This window comes from Typopeltis vanoorti, chromosome 18 (genome assembly GCF_054136105.1).
Source record: "Typopeltis vanoorti isolate ZY-2024b chromosome 18, IOZ_Tvanoo_1.0, whole genome shotgun sequence".
In the NCBI taxonomy this organism is placed as follows: domain Eukaryota; kingdom Metazoa; phylum Arthropoda; class Arachnida; order Uropygi; family Thelyphonidae; genus Typopeltis; species Typopeltis vanoorti.
The window spans coordinates 62,765,363-62,793,345 of record NC_143566.1 but is presented as its reverse complement, the minus strand read 5'-3'; the positions used below and the strand labels follow the sequence as shown (position 1 = coordinate 62,793,345).

The following is a 27,983-nucleotide window of genomic DNA, read 5'->3' as shown; positions in this document are numbered from 1 at the left end:
CTTAATAATAATAATAATTAGAAGAAGAAGAATTTCATGATTGATCAATTTCATTCATATTTTATTTATCATATTATGCTTAGGAATGCAATGTGACACTTCTGTAAGTAAGTAACTGATTTAAAATCAAGTTCCAGACAGTGCTGATATTTCTCTTTTTGAATTAATTAAGCCACTGCACATCATCAAGCTGCATCCTTAACTTATTATAGTTTCCAGCTCTTTAATTCCAACCATCTTTGTTTCATGAAGCTTATATATGCATAACCACTCCTCGCGTCAAAAGCAGAAGATGACTCTTCCCATTTGGTGGCATTGTAGAGACAACTATTAAAGCACTGAATGAAATGATGTTCTTAAATCCCGCACTCTTGTTCCACTTGGCGCCTCAACTATGTGCTGATTAAGATGGTTGCCCCTTCGTTGCTCAGAAAAGTCACTTGCATTACTCCCAAATACTCCTTCCGTCTTCCAGTCAATACTTCCATATATAGTCACCACCCTTTATTCTTGCCTTATTATGGTAAATGAGTTTCTAAAATAATTTATATTTCTCCTGTAAAACACTAGACATATAACTGTGCTTTAAACAAATTTATTTTTAATTTGATTTTTATTTAATTTTAAAGAATTGCGTAAAGAAATTTGAAAGGGTTTTGAATTTAAAATAATTCATTATTACTTAGAATCGCCTACTAGAGAAAGTTTTTCTAAGCCTTTCTTCCTGTGGTCTTGAATTATTCAAGGTTTGGCACTTGCAAGTAACTGTTTCTCCCATAAATCCCTTAAACTCAAGAAAATGTACCATAGAACAAACAATATTTCTGACAATAATGTATAACGTTAAGGAATGCGAGTTGGCAATAGATATCCGCCTTACTCGCCTCTGCGGGTGTCAGTTAAAATTCACTGATAGTCTTGAGTCTGCTGTTCTGGTTGGTTTAGGGCGAAGGCTAGCCGAAGTTCAGAAGTTAGTTAGGCTAAACGGTATTGTCTATCCCTTTGGAGAATAAAAAGCTTCAGCGGATTGATCTTTTTATAATTATTTTTATGATTTCCGATATTCTTTTCCTGTTCGCGTTTTTTTTTAAATTAACACTTCGTGATCTTATTGACACCTATGTTTTTCGAGATTGTCAAGTTTTAGTTGACTAGATGCAATATTTGATGTTAGAGGGCGGTAGGAGCTCATGATTAGTAAGATTGTCTAGTTTCTTAAGGTTGTGGCGGCGGTGTATAATATTTTTTATGTGGTGTTATTTGAAGCTTTGTCGTTGAGTTTTTTAAATGTGTACTTTTACGCCAGTATAGTTAGTTCAGAAACTTTTCTTTTAAACCGAATCGTCCATCAGTTTTTCTGTATATAGTGAATTTAAGTATAGAGAATAACATAAGGAAGGACACAAGTGGACGTTTCGGTGACAGGTGAAGAATGACCGAGTACAAACTGGTGGTTGTTGGTGGTAAGTGGTTTAGGAAGTCGCTTAGGCTTAGATGGCTCCAGGGTAATAGATGTGTTTCACATATTCTGATTTGAGTCGCAATTGACATCTTAAACTCTGCATTGGAATTTTTGTTAAAATGAAAGCATAGGGCGATGCCGAAAAATTCAGTTTCCAGACGTTCTTATTTAAAGAAATGGAAAAAAATATGGCCAAAAAATATAATTTGAAAAAATCCTACGTCTTTATTGTAAGATATATATTTTTATTATCGAATTTCAGTAAAGAAAATTAATGGCAGGAAAAAAAAGTATGTATTTCATAAACATTGAATAATTTGATATTTCATGTTTATGAAATATCAAATTTCATAAACATGAAAAATGAATAAACAAAATCCGTTCATGTTGAATCTAAAATTTAAAATGCGTTTTTTTTCTTTATTTATTCTAGCTTCAATTTTATTATTTTTAATTTTTTTTTTTTTTTTTTAATTTCAAGCTCTTCATATTCCTTAGCATACAACTCTCCTGGTTTCTTTTCTCATCGGTTCTTGTATTGCTGAATTCATTATATTAACTCATTTAACATCTACATAAAATTAAAAGAAAGTGGTAATTTTGCCCACATTGTACTTGAGGTGCTGTAAGTCTTGCAGTCCTCTTGTATGCAAATTAAATTGGAGGCCTGAAGTATTTTGTGTTTGGTCTAGAACAGGTTTTCTGGATTATATAAACCTGTGTGAACTAATTAATCCATTTTAGGCATACAGCTTAGCATGGGTGGCATTCACAGTAAACAGGGCTGGTTTTATCATTAGGCGAACCTAGGCAATCGCCTATGGGCAGTAAGACTTCGGTGCACCAGATTTTGCTATATAATCTGGGGAAAAATTACAACCTTCAAAAAAAATTAGTAAAACCTTGCTTAATAATAAAAAACTGAAATAAGTCGAGCCATCCTGGTGCTCGCTGATGATCCTACATTATTTTTACCTTTCTCTATTTCTTCCACTCTCCTGCTCTTTGTATACTTAACCTCAAGTGCAGAGATTTTTCCTCCTCCTGGCATCTGTCCCAAGATGAGTGGGGAAGTTCCGGGGTATCCTTCAAACTAACAATCAGTGGTCATGACTAACTGACTGTTCTCACTTCTTATCTTCAATTCCCTATAGACTTAATTCTGTTGATTTTTAGATTAAGCCCTGTTTTTGCAAGCTCTCTGAGGTCTGAGAAGTCGGGGATTACGTCATTCATTTTCTCAAAAAATTGTCTTGTTAATTCAGTTTATTCTAAATCAATATATGAATGTCGTGGGAATTTTTATAGAATTGCAGTGGCAGGGATTCTAATTGGTAGTATTCGTGAAATAAGACCTCTGATTGGGTCACTCTCTTTGCTCCCTTTACTTGTCATCATCCCCACTCCGGCATTCTTCTACCGATTTCAGATTAGTTCGGTCAAGCTTTTTCGTAGGTGACAGTTGAGTCCGATGGCAAATAGTTATGGTACCTGTGTATCTAACATTGTTACAGCGGCTGAAGAACGTTTGTGGCCAAAATAGCCAGTGTTCTCCATAGAGTAGTATTTCTGTAAGTAATACCTGTGTAGGTGTACGTGTGCTTGTGTGTGAGTGTGAAAAAAAAAAATAGAGAGAGACAATGTATAGGGGCGCCTAAATTTTCTTTGCCTAGGGGCATCAGATACTCTCGGATCGACCCTGACAGCAAACAATATCAGCCAAATAACTGCTACTAAATTGCAACCAAGTTCTTGTCTTCTCTGTACATGATTCATTTCTTATTATAATCATCAGATTTCCATGGAATCAAAATTATTGAAGGTCTTTATTATCAGACTGTGCTCACCCAGCCATGCCTTAAATTAGTTGGGTGAACACCATGGGCGAATTCTCCATGAGAAACATTGAGAAAGAAGTAATATTTATTTGTTAATAAATGCATGCATTTATAAGCATTCCATTTAGGCTTTTATTTTTTGTAGACAGAAGACGTCTTAAGCTTGCGTGGCAATAATTGCTTTGCATTGTGTATCAAAGGCTAATGCTTGCTCATCTAGTCAAAGCTACCTTGGCTTGCTCGGTTGTAGGAGCTTCCAGGTCCTCACAGCAGCACTGTGATTTCATGTGTGCGCATAGCCATTTCACGTCATCTCACTCTGTTGCTTAAACACAGGCCATACGCAGTCAACGTAGCTCTAGCCAGTGAGTTTCAGCCAGCCTTTACAAGTTGCTTTGGAAAATTAAGTTACAACCAACTTTTTATGACAATGTTATTGACCAGGTCATAAAGAAGAACAGTAGGGTAGAATTTGTATTCAAGCAGCTAAATTGAAAAAGATCGAATATCCTTTGTAAAATAAATGTTGTATTTGTATGATTAAATGTACATAAATTTCTAAATATATAGTTTTAAATGGTCAGTAACTCATTATTCCAGTAATCAGACTTCAATCACACCTCTCACTCCCTGAATGATAACAAGAGCAAGCATGAATTTCAAGACCAGCATTCACCCCTGGTGAACACAGTCTAGTTAAAACTTATTCCTCATGCTTTTAAACTCCTCCTGCTCACTACCAGTGGTGACCCCTTATTCTGTCTCTTTATTTCATGTATTGAAATTTTTGTTCTTATAAAATCTCTTTACTCACTCATGTTTCTGTGATATCCTCTTTCTGTCAGCCACATATCTCACAGACCTTCACTCTCTCCTTACACAAAGCATTTTACAGACCTGTTACCATCTGCATCTGACTCCTCTCCACCACTTCCTCATCCATCTCCAAACTCAAGTGACCAGATATCAGCACAAATTTTTTGCATATGCGATTTTTTTTTTTCACTTGAGATATCACTTCTTTTTTTAGATGAAATAGTTAAAATAACTAGAAATGGTTGAAATGTGACCTGATGTAAGGACATAAAAATAAACATTTTATGTCCTTCTTTCGTACTTTATAAACTCGCTCTCCATTTTGGTCTAACAGAGCTGAAATTGCTAGAGGATCTTAAGCACTGAGATTAGTAAAATTGATTGAATGTATGTAGATAAAGCAAATGCTATCCTTCCACACACCCATCGCAACTCCCTTCAGCTTATATTTTTGTTTAATCTTTTACCCAAGCATAAGCAAACAAAGTTTTTGTGTAGAGTATTTTCACAATTAAATACTTGGATTTAGAATTGACTTCACTTGGGTAAAAGATTAAACAAGAATATTTCTTGCAAGTATAATTTACTTTGTAAAGGAGTGAAAAAAAAATCCTACTCCCTTCAATTTAGTCTGATCGGTCTGCATTTTCTATAGAGTTCAAACAATTATATTCTAAATTTTGTCAAAAACAGTAGAATGATACAGCCTTGTAGGGACATTTGGAAAGAAAACAGTCTCTTCATTATTATTATTTTGTGACATCTCCAAGGAGTTCAAAGACTTATTGAGGGAGGGCACCTACTCTACAACTCTCCATCTTCATCACTTAACCCATCAACTATACTGGACTGCCACTGTCATCATCGTCTACCCCAATGCCATCTACTGGCCACCACCATGTGTATTTTTTGTCTGTAAATTGCATGTCCTGAAGGCCATTTGTCTGAGTTTCTGGGTGAAAAAAAAGCCCTGCTGCCTCTGCATGAGATTGGATAACTCACCTTCAGTTGATAAATTGAAGGTGAGTTATCCAATAAAAAAAATACATTAAGGGCACAGTGAACCAAATAAGTTTGGAAACCACTGAGTTAATTGCTTTTAATATTGCCAAAATATCATTAAGACTGTATCTGTTGATGTTCTTCTACCACATATTTTGTCAATATTTTTGCATTGCTGTATCATCTTCAGGAATAACTTGTTCATTAGTACATGGATTTTCTGACATTAAGATTTTGTCACTTGTGATATTGGATAGTATAAGAATATTGAAGCTTAGTAGGTAATAGAGCCACCCATATCCCTGACCAGAGGCTAAGTTAAAAAAAAAAAATTAATATAAAATTTAATTAATACTAAAGAGTAATTTAAGAGACATCTGGTTCTATGTTAATTAAATTTTACATTAGTCAACTTAACCTCTGGTTGGAGAAGCAGGGTAGCTCCATTACCTACTAAGTTCTGCTGTTTTTATGTTAGCATGCTCATTAGTTTCAGCTATTTTTAGTATGAGATATCTGGTTTTCTAATAGTCATTATAACATATATATGCTTTATATATTATAATATTTTAGTCATAGTAACTCCTTGGAGTCAAAAGACCCATCAAAGGAGAACCATACCTGCCCTTAAACTTATTCACCATTGGGGCACTCATTCCACTGGATTACCACTGGATTGCCAGTGGTAATCCAGTGGAATGGATTACCACTGGCAATCCATTCCACTCATTCACCACTCTCCAAGTAAAGGTACCTAGTCTTCAACCCTTTACTACTCCCTCGTACACAACTTCCAGGGGGTGGTCCCTTGTTCTCCCCTACTCTTTATGTATTAAAAAATTTCTTTTGTATCAATCTTATAGAATCCCTTTAGTAACTTTAGTTTCTATCATGTCCCCTTTCCTCTACAGAGCCTCTATAGCTCAGTCAGTTTCGACAATGCCCTTTGGTTGGAAAGACCTGGGTTCGAATCCCATCTACGATGCAAAGAACCTTTTATCAGAGCTTTTCAATTGAGGGTGAGTTAGTCAGAGGTAGATGGTTTTTTGTCCTTCAGAAGAACATTCAAATAGGCCATTAAAACATACATAATACACTTTCCTTGTAGCCTGAGTTGCTTCATCCATAAACCTAAATAAACCAAACCAAACCTTCTCCTCTGCCTGTCAACTAAATTGTAATTCACATACCTTCAGTCTGTCATCATAGGAAGCATTCCACACACCTTTCACTAGCTTTGTCACTCAAATTGTGCTTTCCAGGTGCAAAAATTAATGATGTTAGTGAGGCTATTAGAGCACAGAAGCGTAGGGTGAAAGAAATGATTGTAGTGGCTGGAACGAATGATTTAATAGGAGAAAAGTATGGCATGATCGAGAGAGAGAGAGAGGACTTGAAAGAATTACTGGAAGTATCAAAAGAAAAGAGAGAGTTAAGATAGGGAGTCTGTTGCCACAGTATGACAGAGTAGAGCTGAGAAGGAGGGGCCATAATAGTGGGATTTGCTGTTCGGAGACTGGAAAACTTGTTGAATGAAGTGAAAGTGGATTACAGAATCATGGAAACTAGAGGGTAGCTGTTAAGTGGATATGCAGACTCTGTGAAGCAGTTAAGTGTAAGAATGTGTATAATATGCCTGAGTTGTTACTAATGGTAACAAACCAGACTGGGATAGTTAGTGTAAGAGTGGGCCTAGGGGGCTTTTACACTTTATGCCAGGAGGAACAAGCAGGCGGAATTTTTTGGCCTTGGGTGGGTCGGCCAAAGGTTATTGGCATTAGTGGGACATGGCTAACAGAAGATGATATAGTTAGTGGGATAGAATGTGAAGGGTATAGTGTGTTCAGGAAGGATAGAGAGAAAAGAATGGTGAGAGGGGTGTTATTAATGATAGCCAGTGAACTGCAACCAAAGAGAGTAGAAGTTCAACTGCATGACAGTGAAAATAGCACATTTGAGGCTATCTGGTGTGAGAATGAGGCCAGCAGAACAAAATATACAGTTGGGTGCTGCTATACACCAGGGAATGGAAAAGATGGAGATAGTATGTATCAGCAAATAGACTCAATGATTGGAGGACAGGTAATTATTATGGGGAGAAGTTTTTGACTATGATAACATTGATTGGAGGGAGCAGAGGACACATGGGAGGAAGGAAATGGATTTTATGCAGTTACTAAGGGTTAATTATCTGAGACAGATAATATAATGGAATGTACTATGGGGTTCGAGAATGCTCAATCTAGTAATTGCATCTGAGAATTTGTCTATAATAAATATGACCACATTACCACAATTGGTGAGAATTAGTAGTGAGGGTAACGATCTATGGCCGGAGAATGATCTTTACCTGGAAGGTAGCTGATGTGTGGAATTTTCAGTTAAGACAGGGTATATGTGGAATTACTGGATTGGCAAGTATGACAAGCTTACGAGATTGCTTAGATCAGTGGCATGGCATGGTATGTAAAACTGCAAGTGCTAGATGCTGATAGGGAATGGAAAGTGGTAAAGGAGTGTTTGAGGGAGGTAATAGCTGACTGTACATCTTGAGTCAGGAGAGTAAATCAAGTGGGAGTTAAATGGATGAATAACACCATTAAGCTGGAATTGCAAAAAAGAAAAAAAAAAAAAAAAAAGAAACAATTGTGAAGAGAATTTAAGGAGAAAGGTGACCTGCAGGCACATGAACAGTACAAGGCACAGGCCAGAAGGGTAACTAGTGTGGTAAGAAAAGTGAAAGCAGATTATGAAAGTAAGTTAGTAACGCAGGCCAAAGAGAATCCCAGACTGTTCTTTCGATATGCTGCAAGTAAAAGAAAAAATGTATACGGCAGAACGATTTTAAGGAATGCTGATGGTAGGAAGGTAACTGAATCATTCGAAATAGTAGAATTACTAAGTGAACACTTTGCAAGAGTATGTCATCTAGGCTGTGATATTGCAGGAATGAGTGAACTGATGGCTTATACAGGAACTAAGGTGAATGAAATGGAGGTGAATAACATATTACAGAACCTTAATGTGAATACATCTGTGGGATTGGATTGTATACCAGCTCGGGTCTTACGAGAAGCAGCAAAGGAATTGTCAGTGCCCTTGACCATATTGTTTAATCAAAGTCTCAGCTCTGGGTTAGTTCCAAGGGGGTAAAAAGAGGGGAAATAGTTCCATTGCATAAAGGAGGCTCCAAGTCTGCTGTAGCAAATTACTGACCAATCAGCATATCAGGAGTAGTCAAAGTATTGGAGAAGTTGGCAGGAGCAAAATACAGGAATGGATAGATGGAAATAGGATATTATATAGGGGGCAGCATGGTTTTATGAAGATAGATCACACCTCAGTAACTTGCTCACATTTTATAATACAGTGACAGCTCTGAGGGTTCTGTTCATGGACCACTGCTGTTTAATTTGTTCATTAATGATGTAGATAAGGATCTGAGAGGAACTATTCAGTTATTTGTTGATGAATTTGAGTAGAGCAACAGTGAATACACATGATGTCAAAATTTTGCAGGATGATTTGGATAGATTGGCAGACTGGGCTGAGAAGAATGATGCCAATTTAATGTGGCAAAGGGTAAGGTTTTGTATTTTGGGGTGAAAAGATTATCAGCAGTATACCACATTGGTGGAACCATACTCCAGGAAATTGACAAAGCCAGAGACTTGGGAGTGTTCGTGGATAGGGAGTTAAAATTTAGGTGGCACATAGCAAAAGTGGCTAAAGCAGCTCATCAGATCATTTGGTTACTTGAAGAATATGTTGACGAGCAGAGAAAAGCAGGTTATTGTTGCTCTTTATTGAGACTTGATAAGACTCCATCTTGACTACTGTGCACAAATCTGGGGTTTCTTGGTGATGGGAAGGAAGTAGAGAGGATCCTTGTTTCAGCCTTGTTTAAGTTCATTATGAACTGTGTCATTTGGCAAGGAAAACGAAAAAAAAAAAAAAAAAAAAAGAGGGGATAGCCATTAAGTCTCTTTCTCCCTCCCTACCCAACTATTTCAGTGGAAGCCTCTGAAAATTAAGCTTTAATCACACTGACTTACATGTGCTGTGTTGATATGCTCCCCATTTGGCCACATGGGTCACCTTGTAGAAAGAAGAACACAACACTCCCCTTCCTTGGACATTTTAATTACATGCCAATTTGATGGATCCTTGGCATTCACAATTTACAGGAAACCTACACATATGCAGGCAGATGCATTCATCTACAAACACATTTAATTTTGGCAGTATTTTGATTAATGAATTTCTTTAATCCCTTTGTTACTGATGAAGTGTAAGGTCATTGCTTAGCAACTTTTTTCTTCCTTGCTTTCCATTAAAAAATATTGGATAAAAATGGTGTCATTTGCTATTGCTAAATAATAATAAAAAGAGATTCTCCCTGCTATTTACTAATTATTACATCACACCTCCAAAGAGTCCAAAGACTTGAGGGAGGGCATCTACTGTACAGCTGTCTTCTCCACTTAATCCACCAACTACAGCGAACTGCCACTACCATCATCATCATCTACATCAATGCCATCTAGTGCACACTACCACTAGTATTTTTTTGTCTGTAAATTGCATGTATTCTCAAGGCTAATTTGTCTGAGTTAGCTGATCTCCATATGAGATCAGCTAACTCACCTTCAGTTGAAAAAAAACATAAAACTTCCTCTCATCACAATGAGAATCGAACTTAGGCCTTTTTCATTCGATGAATGCATCATATCATTATTCTTTCGTTTATGCTACGGAGACACTAGGAGACTTTACTAAGGATGGAGCATTATTGTTTCATGTGTGGGGATTGTGATAACAACTTACACTATTTGTCCATCTGTGATCTCATGCATGATTCTTTGATTTACCAAGTGATTATTAAAATAACACCTATCATTTATACAGAATCTTTGGTTCATAAAAGTGGATATAATCCCTCTGACTCATCTGGTGTTCACTAAGGAGTTTGAAACACATGGCAAATGTGTTTCTTGTTGTAAAGGAGCATTCAGTGTACTTTGTTGGTGTGATTATTTAGTGATGTGATTTCTTGTTATCCATGATGAATGCAAAGCAGAGTGGCACAGTGGAAGTGTGCTGAGTCCATAACCCAGAGGTCCGTGGATCGAAACCACTCATTGCTAAAAATTTTGTTTTTGCTGGCCTGATTGGCCGAGTGGTTAGCATATCTGCTCTCCAACCCAAAGTCTGCGGGTTCGAATCCTGCCATGGGCATGGATGTTTGTGATTGTCTGTGAAAATACTAGTAGTGGTGGTGGTGGTGGTGGTAGGCAGTAGATGGCGTTGGTGTAGATGATGATGATGTGGTTCGCTGTAGTTAGTAGATTGAGTGATGGAGACGGAGAGTTGTAGAGTAGATGCCCTCCCTCGATGAGTCTGGGACTCCCTGGAGGTGTCAGTTATTATCATCATCATAATAATAATAATGATAATGATTTTTCTGTATGTACACCCCAGGTAAAATGTCTCAAACAAGCAAAAAAAAAAAAAGAGATATATAGTATGAGTATAGTTAGAATAAGCTGTTATATTTGTTAGTGTGGTGTATTTACCACATATACTATTTAAAAAAAAACCCTTAAAGGTTCTTTACATCCTACAATGGGATTTACATCCTATAAAGTGATTTAATAATCACTTCCAATAATTTTTCCAACTTGAACAGGGAGCAAGAAGCCACAGTAAGAACAAATGTTGGATTGACTGATTGGCTTTGGGTTGGAAAAGGAGTAAGGCAAGGATATGTACTTTCTCCTCACTTGTTTAGCATATATACAGAGGATGTCATGTGTGAAGCATTGGATAAGCTCAAGACAGGAGTTAGGATAGGAGGTAGATTGATCAGTAATCTGAGATATGCTGATGATACAGTACTCCTTTGTAATGACATGGAAGAACTAGGACAAATTTTTGACATAATTAACAAGATCAGTAATAACAGAGGATTTCAACTAAATCCTAGCAAGACACTCAAATGAAATACAAACAGAGAAGCTTAAGAAACAAGTTTACCTTAATGGAAAAAGAATTGAGAAAGTCAGCAATTTGAGTACCTGGGATCCATTATTAATGTGAAGAATTGCTGTTCAGAAGACATCAGGAGGTTAGGAATGGCTAAAACAACAGTTAGAGACTTGTCTAAAATCTGGAAGGATGGATCTATCTCCATGGGAACAAAGTTGAGGATTTTGGATGCAGTTGTTTTTCCAACAGCGACTTATGGATGTGAGACTTGGAACCTAAAGAAGTCAGATAAGAAAAGGATATCTGCTTATCCTTTTCTTAATGCATAACATTAAGAAAGCATAACATTGACACCCATTCATTTGTTTGCTACCCATACAAATGATTGGGTGTTAGAAAAGATCAGTAGAACTTTATGGTTCCTTAAGGATATTGACAAAAGAAAGTTAAAATATTTTGGACACATTGAAAGGATGGAAGGGGGACTTCTCAGAACAGTAATAGCAGGTAAAGTTCCTGGAATAAGAGGAAGGGGTAGACCATCAATGAGGTGGATGGTGTGTGTGGAGCAACTAATCTTCAGAGAGTTGAAGTCTCCAGAAAAGCAAACAACAGGACTACATGGCGAGGCCTACTGTGGCACATCACTGAGCATTGGAGTGACCATACAGCATCTGTGGATGTCCAGTGAACATATAGATAGATAATAATTCTTTTGTCATGTCATTGAAGGAATTATTGCAAATAGTAAGAAATCCTATTTAGTTGAAAATGCTTTGAAACAGTCAGTGGAGAAAAAAATATCCATCAGGTGTGGTTTTCAAAAACTGTACACCCAGATTTCAGGCATTGTTATGCATTATAATGCTAGATAAAATATACATCATGAATCTAGCATGCATGGCATGTTCGATCAATTTTAAGTCTTCTATGCTATCTGATATCATTAGCTTGCCTGTTGTAAACTGTTATCTGATTTCACTTTTTCCTGAATAAATGCAGTAATACACATGAAACGAATAGATCTTAAGTAATTTTTATTTTGTTCAACTAACAGCCTCCTCATCAATTTCCTGATATGTACCTTCAAGGTTTTTCTATACATATAATCAGCACACATGGAGGTTCTTATGACACAGCAGTGCAGTGTTTGGACATAGGGCTAGAAAGAAGAAAGAAATTTTTTGTTCTTGAAGACTTGAGGATTATAATTATTGGAGAAAACAGTGTGGAGGACTTCTAAAGAGCAATGGTATAAGAAAGGAAAGCAGAGGATGAGAAATTGGTTCATTGAGTTTGTAATTGATCTGTATAAGAGTTGACCAGCAGCTGCTTGAGAGGAAGGCACAGGGAAGCATTCTGGGGTATGTCTTAGGTGCACCACCTAAAATGCGACAACAGTATAGTCAGGTGGATTTGAGCTTCGTAAAGTGTCAGGAGTTGAGCCCAGAGTACTGTTTGGAATGAAAAAGAACACCAACCCTTTTTGAGGTTAAAGAGGCTATAGATCTAATGTGCTTATGCCCAGATAGGTTAGATGCAACAGTTGAACCAAGAGGAGAAAACTGAGTGAGGCATTCCTGCTCCTCCCCAGAAATAAGACAGGACTGTGGCATTGAAGTTCACCAAGTTATTCTTACCTGAGAATGGCAAAGAAATCAAGAGTCCAAGGCACATTGGCTAAAGAATATCTTAAAGAAGAGCATTACAAGGTTTAGAAAATGAAAAAGAAAGAGTGAAGAATACTGTCATCAGGAAAGCTATAAATAGGATTGGATGTCAGAAAGAGATCATTCATGTATAGGAGCAAGAGCACAAGTGAAAGTATAGAGCACTGATTGAAAAATCTGAAAGGAAACAATCCACCATGACCCTCAATGTATGACTGGAGAAGCTGGTAATCGATTCACAGAGGGGAAGGAGGAATACCATAAGAATGGTAGCTTGGTAAGACAGCCACAAGGCCAGACTTGATCAAATGTTCTGAAATATTAAGAGTGTAAACCTGAGCTGTGGTGAGGTTGGCTAGTAGATCTGTTGTGGAACTAGAACGGCAGAATCCATATTGGTGATCAAGTAGTTGCCGAGTCTTTAAGTAGTGAAGCAGTTGGCTGTTAATAACTTCCATTATTTTGGAGAGTGCTAAGATCAAAGCAATAGGACAGTAGTTGGATAGTTGACTTTTCTTCCTTTTTTGGGAATAAGCTGGATAAGATCCTATCCCCCCCCCCCCCAAGCTGCCAGATAAGTATGATATCTTGCTATCTGGCAGCTTATAGAGGGGGATACAAGATGGGTGTGATTCTGGAGCACAAGTTTCCAATACAACTGGAGGAATACTATCAAGGTCAGGAGACTTATTAGTATCAAAGCTATTGAGTATTTTTCTGTCTCCCTGGCAAAATTTCACAGGAGGCACATATGGATGGCTTATGGAACAGATCAGCCTTGGTCAGCTATATAGGAGTTGGAGGAGAAAACTGATGCCATTAGGTGTGTCCCATCTTTAGGAGATGTGACTGCTGTACCAACTGGATGTTAGATGCAGAAACATGTAAGGATAGAAGCCATACCCTATAGACTCATCAAGGGACCAGAAGTCTTGACTGCCATTTGAACAGGAGACAAATTGCATATTGTCAATATTGCATATGGACAATATGCACAAAGTGCATATTGTCCCCAGAAAGCTTGCTTTGGGTTTGTTGATTATTTTTTTTTTTTATTATATTGCTGAGAGGCTGAAACTCTTAATCTGAGCCATTGATCAGTGCTGAATCCCTGGCCATTTTAGTACATCTGCTCTATAGAACCAGGACTTAGACAAGGGTCAAGAGTGGAGATCAAAAACACTCATTCCAGCAAGAATAATTTCTGCTATTAGGTAAGAACAAGTGCCATGATCAGAAGAGTGGAAGCAAGAATCAGACTATGGCAACGAGTTGCAAAATCCTGAACATCATCCCATCTGGCACTGCTGTAGTCACAGAACACGAGGCTGAGAATGGCTGGGAAAAGGATGACTGTAGAAAAGGAAATGCAGCTAAGGTCATGATCAGACTGACCAAGAGGAGAGCTAACATATGCAGTATATTTGGAGGGAGAACTGAGCATGAAAATGTCCAGGACAGAGAGAGAGAATGAGGATTATCAGGAATTCAGGTTGACTGGTATTGAATAACTTGTGTGGTATTGAACAACTTATTTATTTTTATTTTATTTACTTGTAGACATATAGTGGTTTAATAATGTTTTTTAAGCAGTCATATGCATAAGTAACATATAGCATTTATTTGTTAGATATGCAAATGAAAAATTTAGAGTAATTTTAGCAAACAAAAGTATTTTAAATCGCTGGGCATAATGAAACATGCCAACCAGTTTGGTTGTCAGTCTACACCATTAAGTTTTTCATCAAGTTTGTCACATTTACAGATAACTGTAGTATTAACATGTAGCACTTTTCACTTCACATAGAAATTTTTTTTAACAACTCTAGAAACAGTAGATTATACATTTATTTGTCTTCTTTTCACTGGAGCATTGGTACCCTTACATTGAATTTTATCTGCCATTATTAACAAAAAATAAACTTATTGTTATAAATAGTTTATAATTCACAGTGAAACACCAAATCACAGAGATATAGCAAGCAACAACACTAATAAACTACATTCACGAATCCTGTGCATTGAGTGATGCGTGGAGTGTCATGTGCTAAAACCATCGTATGAATGAATGTGGCATCATATAAATGAACATTTTTCATAATTGAAAGGTGTCCTGTGAGTGAATCATTGTAAAATGAAGCATCATTAGGTTATTGGAGTATTACTGTATATATAAGTGACAGTACCACACATTTTTATTTTTGCCCTATCAACAATTTTCCTCCAAATTAGATTATAATTTATCAGCACTCCAGTATCGTTAGGTCTTATTTCTGACTTCACCTAGATTGTGGTCCACCAGCTTTGCATATTCTATTGTCTTTTTATGTATAAATTACCATCTTCACTAAAAAAAATTGCAGTGCTAAAATATTTTACTTGTTCCATAGGTTCTCCATTGGCAGGAACACTTAACTGCATTCAATCTTCATGGGTTTTGTTTATTACAAATTTTTCATGTGAAATTTGTTATAGCTGTTAGTTTAATTAAAGAATCCAGGAGACTTGCAGTGGATTTGTTTACATGATGAGTAAGAGTGAAGATGAACCCAGACAGGATCAGACCTCTCACTTTGGACTGACATTCACTCCATCCTCTCCTAGTATAAACACATTACATCAATAGCTTCACCTGCCTCTAAAAAAACTAGCTAGGTATTCTTTTCTGAAAAACTCAGGATGCTATTTTTCATCTGCCCAACTTCTTATGCTATACAAATCCCAAATTGATTCATCCATGGAATACTATTCTCATCTTTTGGTAGTGTGCTTATAACTTCCATAAAAATTCTTGATCCTGTCTAGAGGAGAACTGTTTGTCTCATTACTTCAGCTTTGTGTCATCTAAAGATACTACTTTCATGGTCACTGCTCCAGTGAATGGCAAACATCATTCTTCTGCTTACTGATGGACAACTAAACTGTAAAGAAAGACACCAAACAACCTGCTTCTCCTTTTCCTCTTTTTATTCAGCTTAATTCAATTCTCTGGACCAGCCTCATTTCTCATGAAGTACTTGCAAATTACAATCTGTTAGGTTTCAAGAAAAATATCAATAGATTTCTTCTTCTTCTTTCCTCAATAGTATTGCGGAAACTGTTCACTATGCTTGTAGATTCTTCTACCTCTACTGTGTGGGATACTTATATGGGAGAAAATTTCTCAACTGTTTGTCATAAAGTGAAAATGTGATCCTGACACTCCATATTTGACTTGAACTCAAGCTGGGTTTAAGTTACTACTCCAATTTTCCTTAGTCCTGTTCTCAAGCATGTTTTCATCTTGCAATGCTTGGTAGAGAATTTCTCTATAATTCTCATATTGAATTTTCTTTTCCTTTTTATAGATGAGAACTATGAGCTCTTCTCTATCATTCAGAATTTGCACTTCTGACTAGTCCATACGTATGCAAAATAGCAACTGTAATACTTTACACCTCCGTATTTCAGCATTTCTGGTTCAATATCAAGTGCGAGATTGGTTCAAGGTTACGTTGTGAGTGGTCATGTAATTTAGCACTCTTGTAAAATTAGTGTTTTTTTTTTTTTTTTTACTTAGAAAATTAATGTGTTAGTGTATTAGTGTAGATTTTCATGTTTTTAAAGTATTAGTATCTTTATAACAATTTTTGTGATATTGTCAGCATGGCACCAATGTGATGAACAATGGTAGCAAAGACCATGCTGTTCGGCAATTTGAATTTGCAGGATTTTATTCATTGCAGTGTTTGTGAAATGTATTCATTGAGAAAATTAAAGAATATGTGGGAGGAAATTGGAACTGGAGAGAGAGAGTATGTATTAAGTGTTTAAAAAAATGAGTGTCTGTTAGGTGACGAGAACCCAACAAATACCGACAGTAAGATGGAAAATGATGTTATTAATGACAAAAGTGTGGTCCTGGAAATACAAAACAAAATGGATATTAATAAAGAAATAGCATGCTTAAATGTTATCCTGCATAAGACAAAGCAGGAAATTGAAAAATTGCAGAAGCGACAAGAGTTAAGCAGGGCTGAAAAAAGGAAGCATGTGATCTGAAGGAATAATAAAGACCAACTGAGCAAACAAGTTAAGGAGAAAGTTATGTATGGAGACTCAATGATCAGGGGAGTACTTAATGAAAGTGTGACAAAACCGTGTTTCCCGACTTCAAAAATTACAGTTGGTGTCAGTGTAATGTCAAGAAATGTAAAGTTTGTATTTTGGGATAAATATGACGATTGTTTGAAACGTTTAGTAAAAAAAAAGTTAAACACTTTTTTTTGGAAAAAATCACCTTTATTTCTCAACATAGTCTCTATTGAAGTCTACACATCTGGTCTAGCGAGTTTTTTTCATCCCATCTAAAAAGCAGGATTTGTCAAATTGTGCAAAATAGTCATTGATAGCTTTGATGACATCCTCGCCCGAAGAAAAATTTTTTCCCACGGAGCCAGATTTTTAAGTCCACTGGAAAATACAGTGGATGTGGAGCCAATTTGAATCTCATTTCTTGCAATTCTTGGCCGTTTTTTCTTCGGTTCTTCTTTTAAATGGTCCAACAATGACGCATAATAGACTTTGCTGCATAAAGGTGGTTCCAAGGCTGCTGTTGAAAATTACCGGCCAATCAGCATAACAGGAATCATCAAGGTTTTGGAGAAAATAGTCAAGAGGAAAATACAAGATTGGATAGATGAAAATGGGATACTGTATCGGTGACAGCATGGTTTTGTGAAGGGTAGGTCATGCCTCAGTAACATGCTCACATATTATACCACAGTGATGGCTGGGGTTTACAGTGATTCTACTGGACCTTGCTAAGGACTTTGACAGGATACCACATGGAATTCTAATCAGTAAATGCAGCATATGGGGGATGGAAATAGGATTGGCGAGATGGATAAGAGGGTGGTTGACAGAGAAATATCAGAGAGTGGTTTATTCAGGAGTAGAGTCCAAAAGACTGCCTGTGACCAGTGGTGTGCCACAAGGATCTGTTCTTGGACCACTGCTGTTTAATTTGTTCATTAATTAAATAGGAAAGGATCTGAGAGGAACAGTTCATTTGTTCGCAGATGATGCGAAGTTGGGTAGGGCAATAGTGAATGCAGATGATGTCAAAATTTTGTAGGATGATTTGGATGGATTGGAGGTCTGGGCTAAGGAGAATGGATGTCAATTTAATGTGGCAAAATGTAAGGTTATACATTTTGGGGTGAAAAGATTAGCAGCAGTTTACTACATTGGTGGAACTGTACTCCAGTAAATTGATGAGGCAAGAGATTTAGGAGTGTTGGTGGATAAGGAGTTGAAGTTTAGGGGGCACATTGCAAAAGTGGCCAAATCAGCTCATCAAATCACTTGGTTGCTGAAGAATACTTTGACGAGCAGAGTCAAGTGTTATTGTTCCTCTGTATCGAGCCTTGATAAGACCCCATCTCGACGACTGTGCCTAGATTTGGTCACCTAGGTTTCTTCTTGAAGGGGAGGAGGTTGAGAGGGTCTAGAGGCGAGTGACCAAGATGATAGCAGGTCTGTGGAATGAACCTTATGAGAACAGGTTGAGGATTTTTGGGTTGCAGAAATTGGTTGATAGGCAGAGGAGGGGTGATATGATTGAGACATTCAAATTACTGAAGGGTTTCTATAAGATTAATTCAGAAGATATTTTTGAGAGCAGTGATGGTGGTAGGAAGACTAGGGGACATCTATGGAAGCTGGGCAAGAGTGTGGTTAGTACGGGTGTTAGAGCTGGGTTCTTTACTTTTAGAGTGGTGAATGAGTGGAATAAGCTGCCAGAGTCTGTAGTGGGTGCTGTGACAGTGAATGAGTTTAAGGCAAGGTATGATAGATACTGTGTGAATGTCAAATAGTTGTGATGAACATGATTTGGGCCTCCCTCGATGAGTCTAAGGACTCCTTGGAGTTGCCTGTAATAATAATAATAATTTTGCCATTGCGATGGCCGATGTGTGGGATGGTGCATTGTCTTGATGAAAGAGCGCTTTTTTGTTCTCTAATCTTGGCCGTTTTTTCTTCAGTTCTTCTTTTAAACGGTCCAACAATGACTCATAATAGACTCCTATTATTGTCTTACCCTTTTCCAAATAGCCTATCATGATAATTCCTTGGGAATCCCAAAAAACAGTGGCCATCACCTTCCCAGCTGACAAAACGGTCTTCGCTTTTTTCAGTGCTCTTTCACCAGGCATTGTCCACTGTTTTGACTGCTGCTTGGACTCAGGTGTGTAGTGGTGGATCCAAGTTTCATCTACAGTCACGAATTAATGCAAAAAATCCTGTGAATTGCGATTAAACATCACCAAATACTGCATTGAAATGGTTGCATTTTTGATCGACAGTCAATAATCCAAGCACCCATCGCGCACACAGCTTTTTCATTGGCAATTTTTTGTGCAGGATATTATACACCCGTTCAATTGAGATGCCTGCAATCTCACACACTTTCACTCGGTGGTCTTCCATAATGATACCATGGATTTTGTCACTCATTTCCTTTGTAGTGACCTCGGTCAGGTTCTGGAGTGCACTTCATCTTCAATGGATTTATGACCACGTGTAAACTCATTTATCCAAAAATGAATAGTCTTTAATACTGGTACAGATTCCCCATGAACTGCATCTAACTTAGCTTTGATCTGTACAGCCGTTCACTTCTTCAAATGAAAGTGTTTTATCACTGCATGAAACTTGTTTTTCTCCATTTTTATGAAAAATTCAAACATGGTCATTTTAAATGTTTGCCAAACCAGAACTACATGTCGCACGTGACTAAAATTTTGTCAGGGGTCATGAAAATGATGATCTTGCTGACACTGGTATGAATGAACGAATTCTGTCGCAGTCTATTGGAAATTTATCAAACTTTTCAAACTAATTAATTCCTTGTGATGATACAGCATTCCCCCTTTTATACGAGAGTTCACGGTACCATCTAGTCCCCCCAAATTTTATCCAGCAACGAAACCGGCATAGGCTGACGAATCAGACCTATCGCTGGGTCATTATTCCTGACTGTAATCTGTGTGTGTCCTCGGACCCGTTTGCCTGCTTGCGGGATGAAAAACACCAGATAAACTGGCAGAAAAAACCCTGCTGTCCACACCCAAGACTGGCTAACTTTGCTATAGCTGAGGAAGATCCTTGAGCTCCTCACATCATTGACGGGAATCGAACCTAGGACACTCCTTCCCCCAGGCATATGGTTGCGAAGTGCAAAGCCACTAGGCTATCCGTGCAGACACTTTTCAAACAACCCTTGTAGATGTAGATTATAAGCTGTGTATCTACATCTATTGATGGCACTGTACTCCAGAAAATAGATAAAGTTAGAGATTTAGGGGTAGTGGTGGTAGACTGAGAGTTAGTTTAGAGGACATATTGCTAAGGTAGCCCATAATATTACTTGGCTATTGAAGAATACATTAACAAGTAGAGATAAGGAAGTTGTCATTCCTCTTTATGAGGACTTTACATGCTCACATCTGGATTACTGTGCTCAAGTATGGTTTCTTGGGGTGAGAATTCAGAGACAAGTGACAAGATGGTGAGTGGCATGTGGAATGTTCCCTATGAAGATAGATTGAAGTATTGAAGTATAGATTGTGTATTGCAGAAGTTTCTTGATAGGAGTAAAAGAGGGAATATGATAACATTTAAGTTGCTTAAAGGGTTTTATAAGATAGCTGTAAGGGAAATGTTTCAGCTCTTGGATAGAGGGACCAGAACAAGGTGTCATGGCTGGAAGTAGAATAAAGGTGTGGTTAGTAAGGATGTGAGGACTAGATTTTTTGCTTTGAGAGTTGTGAATGAGTGGAATGGGTTGCCAGAGTCAGTTGTGAGTGCTTTGTCTGTTAATGGATTCAAGGAGAGAGATGTGATAGATTGTGTGTATAGATTGGGTCTCTCACGATGAGTCTTCAGACTCCATGGAAGTTCCTGTATAATAATAATATCTATTCAAGCTGCCTTTCGACCTTTCAGTCTGGTTCAGTCAGTTGTTTGTCTTTTGTTTTTAATCTCACATATTGATATGTACTCTGATTAGTGTATTTTCTATCAATTTCCTATGTGTTTGTTTATTTAAGTCTTTCATAGCAGTTACTCCTGATATCCAGAATATCTTTAGTTTGTCTCATATGGTAAATATACTGGACATTAACTTAACATATTCCTCATTCACAGAATCTCTGGAGCATTAAATGTTACATTTGTAAAGCACAATAAAATATGATGTTTGAATTATTCATCCATAATGATAGGAATACCATTGAGCATAGTTATGAATTTGAATGGACCTGCATGCTTTGAGTGTCTGGGGATGGAAAAGAGAAAGTTGCCCAACTAGACCAAGCAGACTAGATGTAGGTATACAAAGAAGGTAATAACTAACTTATGTCTACTCAAATGCTAGAAGCATCTGGAATAAAAAGGCTGAGTTTCTTGCTTTGGTGAGTATGTTCTGGCCTAAGATTGCAGGCATTAGTTAAACCTAGCTGTCAGAGTCAGATGGAGAGATAGCATGTGGTGAAAGGAAGAACTCAAGGCCAAAAAGTGTTAGGTTTGATTATAAAACCTCAGAAGGGTCTTGGAATGATCCGTATATATCCATGACCACTGTCACCAATTGGTGACAGTGGTCAGACTTCAAATTGACTAGGCCCTTGACCTGTTTTGTATAATTTTAGTCTGAGCTTAGGAAAGATCCCACAAGAATGGAAGGAGTGTAATGCATGATAACATATTGCACAAGGATGGTACAAAGTCTGTACTGTCAACTATAGATGTATAAATAGATGTTAGTAAGAACTTAATTATGGAAATTGGTTGAAAGACGAGCTATACCTTGCATGGAACATCATGGGTTTACTAATGGGAGATCATGTCTGAGAAATTTGCTTTTTTTTTATAATGTTAAGACTGAGTTTGGATGAAGCGAATGGATATACTATGATACTGTTGGACTTTGCTAAGACAGTTGATAGTATTCTACATGAAAGGCTCTTTGCATAAACTGGATAATGTTATTAGAATAAAAACTACTGACATAGATAAATTAATGACTGAAGGATAGGTTCAGAAAGTGGTATATTGATAAGGGGCAAATCTGCCAGATTTCAGGTGACCAGTGGTGTGCCTCGGAGATCAGTCCTTGGATCATTGTTGATTAATCTGTATGTTACTAATATTGTGAAGGACCTGACAAAAAATGTTCAGTTGCTTGATGATCATGCTAAGATAGGTAGGGCAATGAGAGATGTTACTGATATACAGCACTTACAGAATGATTTTGAATAAGTTGGAAATTTGGGCAAATAATATTGACCTCAGTTCAATGTTAGTAAGCATAAAATTAGGCGCTTTTGCATAACTTTGCACTTATACTGAGATTATGGCAAGTTATATTCATGGTGGCATGCTTAGAGAAACTGAGGAGGCAAGGGATCTTGGTATATTGGTAGATAAGAATTAGAAGTTCAAAGGTCACATAGCAAAATTGCAAATACAACTCAGAGGATAATTGTGATGTTGAAACAAACATAAGGAAGATATTTTGCCTCTTTACAAGACTGATACAATCGCATCTGTATATTTGGTCTCCTTGGTTAGAGGATAAAGAAGCTGTGGAATGGGATCAAGAAGAGTATACAACCAAAATAATTTAAAATGGGTTATGAGGAGAGGTTGAGAGTATGTGAATTGCAGAAATTGTAGAAAGGGGAAAGTGAGATGATATGATAGATAACTTCTGAAAGGGTGTCATGGGACATTGGTTGATAAAATTTTTCATTATATAGAAGGTGGAAGAGTACAAGGGAGCATCTGTTGAAATCAAGTTTGCACACAGTCAAATAAGTGAGAGCTCGATTTTTCTCTCACCACAATGAGCAAGTGGAAAGGTTTGTTAGTTGAAGTAGTATGAACAAGTTTAAGAGAAGATATATTTGCTGTTGAGGGTGATATATGGTATCCTGGAGATCTTTGGTCATAATACTTTTCCATTTTGTGTCGTGTGCATTGGCTTTCTCTAACAGAAAAAATCTAACCATTTTCATAAAGGTTGAAGGATACAAAAACTGGATATAGTATGAGAAATGCAGATAGCTATTTTTTCTTTCTTTTCTGTAAAGTGTATTTTAGAATTATGCTGTCTAAATGCACTAATGTTCTGGATGTATATTTTGTTGGTCATATGGCCAAAGTGCATTAAGACAACATACATTCTAAAATACACTTCATTAGAATTTTTGAATGTCAGTGGTTAACGTATCCGCTCTCCAGCTGAAAGGCTGCAGGTTCGAATCCCATTGTAGATTTGAATCACAAACACGCATGGATGTTTGTGATTGTCTGTGAAAATACTAGTGGTGGTTGGTGGTAGATGGCATTGGCTTAGTTGTGGTTCGTTGTAGTTGGTGAATTGAGTGGTGAAGACAGACAGTTGTAGAGTAGGTGCCCTCCCTTGATGAGTCTTTGGACTCCCTGTAGGTGTTACGTAATAATAATTTCTTATGTTCCTTTCAGGCATGTGAATAGCCTTTGCTATCGTTGTAGGCATGTCACTTTCTGCATTGTTAGATGTGTTAATGTTAATTTGGCGCAGCAAGACTCAGGATTAGTGTTAACTTTTGTTCTTTGTTACATATAGAAATTTCCCCAAGGAAGAGTGAGAAGTAGAAGAAAAATGCCAACTAACCATCCTGAACAAGGAAATTGAGAGATTCAAAACTAAGATCAGGAGCCTTATTGTCTGGCAAAATAACCCCTTAGACCAGTGTTTCTTAAACTTTTTGTGACTATGGAACCCTATACAATTTTTTTGCAGTACCTATTAAAAATTTTTCTAAATTATCTTAATGGAAATATGACACTGAATGGTTACATGCACAATAGTTTAATAAAAAAATTTTTTTTTTAAATCTGTACAAGAAATAACTTGACACTGTTTACTCATGTCAGAAAATAAATTTAATAATTATTAACTCGGCTTTAGTAAGGTGGCGATGTCACAGTTATTTATTTCTATCTTTGGGGCCTGTGACACCCCCACCTTACTAATGCTGGGTTAAATACAGAAAAATTAATGCCTTTTCTAGATGTAATAACTGGTGAGTCAGTCCTCAAAAGTGATACTGTCCTCATTCATACACATAGTTTCTCCAAATAGTATATTCCCCATTTATGAAAGGTATTTTTAGTAGAAGCTAGATTTGATACAAATTATTATCTGTATGCTCTGAGAGAACACCGACTTAGACTCTTGGAGGTCTGAAGGATGATGCCATGTTTGGCTACTGTCTTTCAAATACATGCAGTGTTAGTTTTACTCTTCAAGGATAATTCTGAGGATGCATTGCTACCATCTATGTAGTAGTAAAGCATTTATGTAGGCTGGCCACTAGACAGCACACCTGATGTTAATGCATCAAGAAGCTTTCTCATTAGCTGGCAGATAAATCTCTATACCACTTACATTTCTCATATAAACCACTTACACTTCTCAGATCATGTATAGAGGGAGTCTAAGTAGTATGATATGTAGGGAAACTGCTGTGGCAATATCATTGCATGGTAACTGCATATTTGATTATGCATGTGTCCAAGAATCCATCTCTCTCACATTGCATGTCTGCTCATTGAGGGAGTTAAAAACTCCCTCATAATAGTTAAATCTATAAAATGGGAAATGAAACTGAGGGATAGGGAGGGAGAGTGAACATGTGACATGAATAGTAGAATCATAGGAAAAATTAAAATATTAAGAAGGAATTTAAATTGTTTATATGAGAAATGTAAAGTTATGCATTTTTTGCGATAAATAGATTACAATCTATGTATCACATTGGCACTGTACTTCAGGAAATAGATTTAGAAACAGAAGCTAGAGATTTAGGGGTGGTTGTAGACTGAGTGTTCAAGTTTAGAGGACATATTGCTAAGGTAGCCCATAAGATTACTTGGCTATTGAAGAACACATTAACAAGTAGAGATAAGGAAATTGTCATTTCTCTTTATAAGGACTTGATATGCTCATTGGTCCCCTGGGTTTCTTGGGGGATGAGGAAGTGGTGGATAGGATTCAGAGGTGAGTGACCTGTGGAATGTTTCCTATGAGGATAGATTGAGGGGATATGGATTGTAGAAGTTGGTTGATAGGAGAAAAAGAGGGAATATGATAGAAACATTTAAGTTGCTTAGAGGATTTTATAGGATAGGTGCAAGGGAAGTGTTTCAGCACTTGGATAGAGGGACCAGAATAAGGGATCATTCCCTGGAAGTTGAATAGAGATGTGAGGACTAGATTTTTTTGCTTTAAGAGTAGTGGAATGGGTTGCCAGAGTCAGTTGTGAGTGCTTTGTCTGTTAATGGGTTCAAGGGGAGGTATAATAGATTGGGTCTTCTGCAGTGAGTCTTTGGACTCAATGGAGGTGTCCATATAATAATAATAAGGGTACTGATATGTGTTTAAATTGTTACTGTTAATTTATCAATAAATTTAATTAAAACTGTAATTTTTAAATTTCTATCATATATATTTTTAAATACATATATGTGATATATAACCATGAAAGACTGATTCATAACAAATTGATTTAATTGTATTTTTAGCTGGTGGTGTAGGAAAGAGTGCCTTGACTATCCAGTTAATACAAAATCAGTAAGTTTCAAATATATTTTATTTTTCATTTGCATGATAATTTTAAAACTATCTTAACTCAACAGTTTTAAATCATGTATTTGACTGACATCTTTCATAAGATTTCTTGCTTATACCATTGTCCAAGGATCTAAGGAGGGGGGAGAGTAGTTAATTATCTCAGTGTTATTTTGACTATTATACTTGAAGATATCCACAAGAGAATTTCATGCATTGTGTGTAATGAACTGGAATTCAGTACATTGACACTATATATCTGATAAACTGAGCACCTGCAGACAGACCTGGTTTTGTTAGAAAGGTTTTAAGATTTCATCTCAGGTGTGAGTGGAACATTTATAAGATTTTAAGGTGTTAGCTGGTTCATACAGAGGTGGTAGTCCCCTTATCTCCCAAAGTCTGCATGTTCCTTTTTTTTTTTTTTCCTTTTTGGTGGTGTTCCTACTTAACTCATGTTAGAGGCTTAATGGAGCAAAAAGCACTGAGAAAGGATTAAAAGTAATATTTAATTCTTCCAGTATTTAGTCTCACTCACTGAGAAACAGAAAACCAAATAAAACATGGATGAAAGACTAGTCCTAACTAGTTTGGGTGCCCTCTGTTGGCAGCCTAGGATATAACCTGGGATCCCGAAGTATCAGTGTTTCCCATATTTCACAAATTTGAATGAATATGTGATCATATTCATTCAAATTAGACTGATTTCTGATGGCTGCTACAGATTCTAAAAACAATCTTTCGATTGTAAATTTACTGTGATGGAGCATGGTAGTCTTTTCCATTTGATTCTATGAGCTGTATCCAAAACATGGTCTTCAAGGCATGACTGCAGACAGGAAGATCAACCATGGTGGCTGATCTTCCTGTCTGTTCATAGTAGGCCAACTTGCAAGAACAAGGAACTCTGTATGCACCAGGAACTGAGAGAAGAGGAATTTTGTCCCTAGTGGAGTGGATGAAGGTAGCTAGTTTCAAGTGAGGCCATGCAGAAGTTGTATTTAAGATTCCAGCTGAATTTTCTGAAGTGCCTCTGACATCAAACTTTTTTTGACCATGACCCACTATAAGAAGTATATTTTTACATCACCCTGTACACGCACACATATATAGCAAACTGAAACACAAGTTTCATGAAACACTATTGCAACTTACCACAGTTATTTTGAAAGAGCGTGCTTGATTGCTCCAAGTATGTTATTCCCTACTTATATTCAACCTATACATTAAAGTTAGTTGTGAAATAAGACCATTATATATATATTTTTTTCATTTTAGTTGGTTAGAATGCTTTGGATGTATCCATGATAGTTTGTAAAAATAATCATAATTAAAATTCTGAAGATTTTTACAAATTGTTTGTTAAAATGTCTATTAGTTTTAGTTTCATAACATGCATTGTCGGCACTTGCGATGTCCCCGTTATTGAAATTGTTTTGTCAAAAATGATATGTAAAGAACTTAAAAAATGGATGTACTTACTGGATTTGATATTTGTATTACTTACAGGAATTTTAATGTAATTTAAAATATTAAGTTTTGTGTTTTTATGAAGACATTCTCTCTTGTCGCTAACAGAAACAACCGTGTCAGCCATTATACAGTATTTAGTTTCTCGCTTGCCATTTTCAAGGAGTGCGCATGCTCGCTGAGAAGTTTGATGTGTGATTGACAGCTGACAAGTTCGGTATCAAAGCAACGGGAGAGTAAACAGGAAAGCATTCGGAAGGAATTTAGAACACAGGCCAGCAGATATTTAGGTTCAGAGGAACTTAAGTTTTTTTTATGTGACAGTCGGAGGAAAATTAATATTATATTCCGAAAAAGGAACCGTGGAACTATTAAGTTTTAATGCGGAATAAGTATATGGATGAATAAAAGAAAATATTGCTATATGCGTTTTAAACGGAATATTGGAGGAAACACTAATTGAAAGATTTATAGTAGATTCCAAAAAGGAAATCGTAGAACTAAGTTTTTTTTTTTTATTGGAAGAGTTAAGACTGTAAATAAGCATTTAGTAAATAAAAGAACAATTTGCTACTTACGTTCTAAAGGAATGTTCGAGAAAACTGCAATTAGGAAGTTCATCTGTATTAAGGACGCCGGATCTAACTATTATTTCTACTAAAAAGAGACAGAATTAAGTCAGAAAGAATTCATGTGTGCTACATAAGTAATGATAAAGGATCCTGTGAAAATGAAGAATCCTGTGAAAATGGGATGCTTAAGGGTCAAAGCTGTATAACTGAGAGGAGACCTCCACATAGCCTTTAAAGGAATGTGGAGAACCGACCAGGGCTTCTGACCTAATGTCCAATCCTCACCTTCTCATGGTGCACCCTGTTGGGTATCTACTTTGATACTGAACGAACGAGGATGGGCTGGCAATTTCGAATTTAGCCGACCAAATTGTATGCTTATTGGTTAAACCAAAATAAAAAATGATGGTACAACATGACAAAATTTCATGCCGGCTGGGGCATTGCCCGGTTAAACAAGTCCCCCGTTGTTTTCGCCAGGGAACCAGGGCGAACAGCGAAAAG

General features: G+C 36.9%; 1 protein-coding gene across 1 annotated transcript in view; it reads left to right on the top strand.

The window, feature by feature from the left end:
* Window positions 1–1,205: 1,205 nt before the first annotated feature.
* Window positions 1,206–27,983, top strand: part of Ras85D (GTPase ras-like protein 1) — a 163,067-nt gene continuing 136,289 nt past the window's right edge. Inside the window, exons 1-2 of the mRNA XM_090408576.1 lie at window positions 1,206–1,463; window positions 25,392–25,440. Of these exons, the coding sequence (XP_090264702.1) occupies window positions 1,433–1,463; window positions 25,392–25,440 (80 nt within the window). The 5' untranslated portion in view covers window positions 1,206–1,432. The remainder of the gene's footprint in view (window positions 1,464–25,391; window positions 25,441–27,983) is intronic.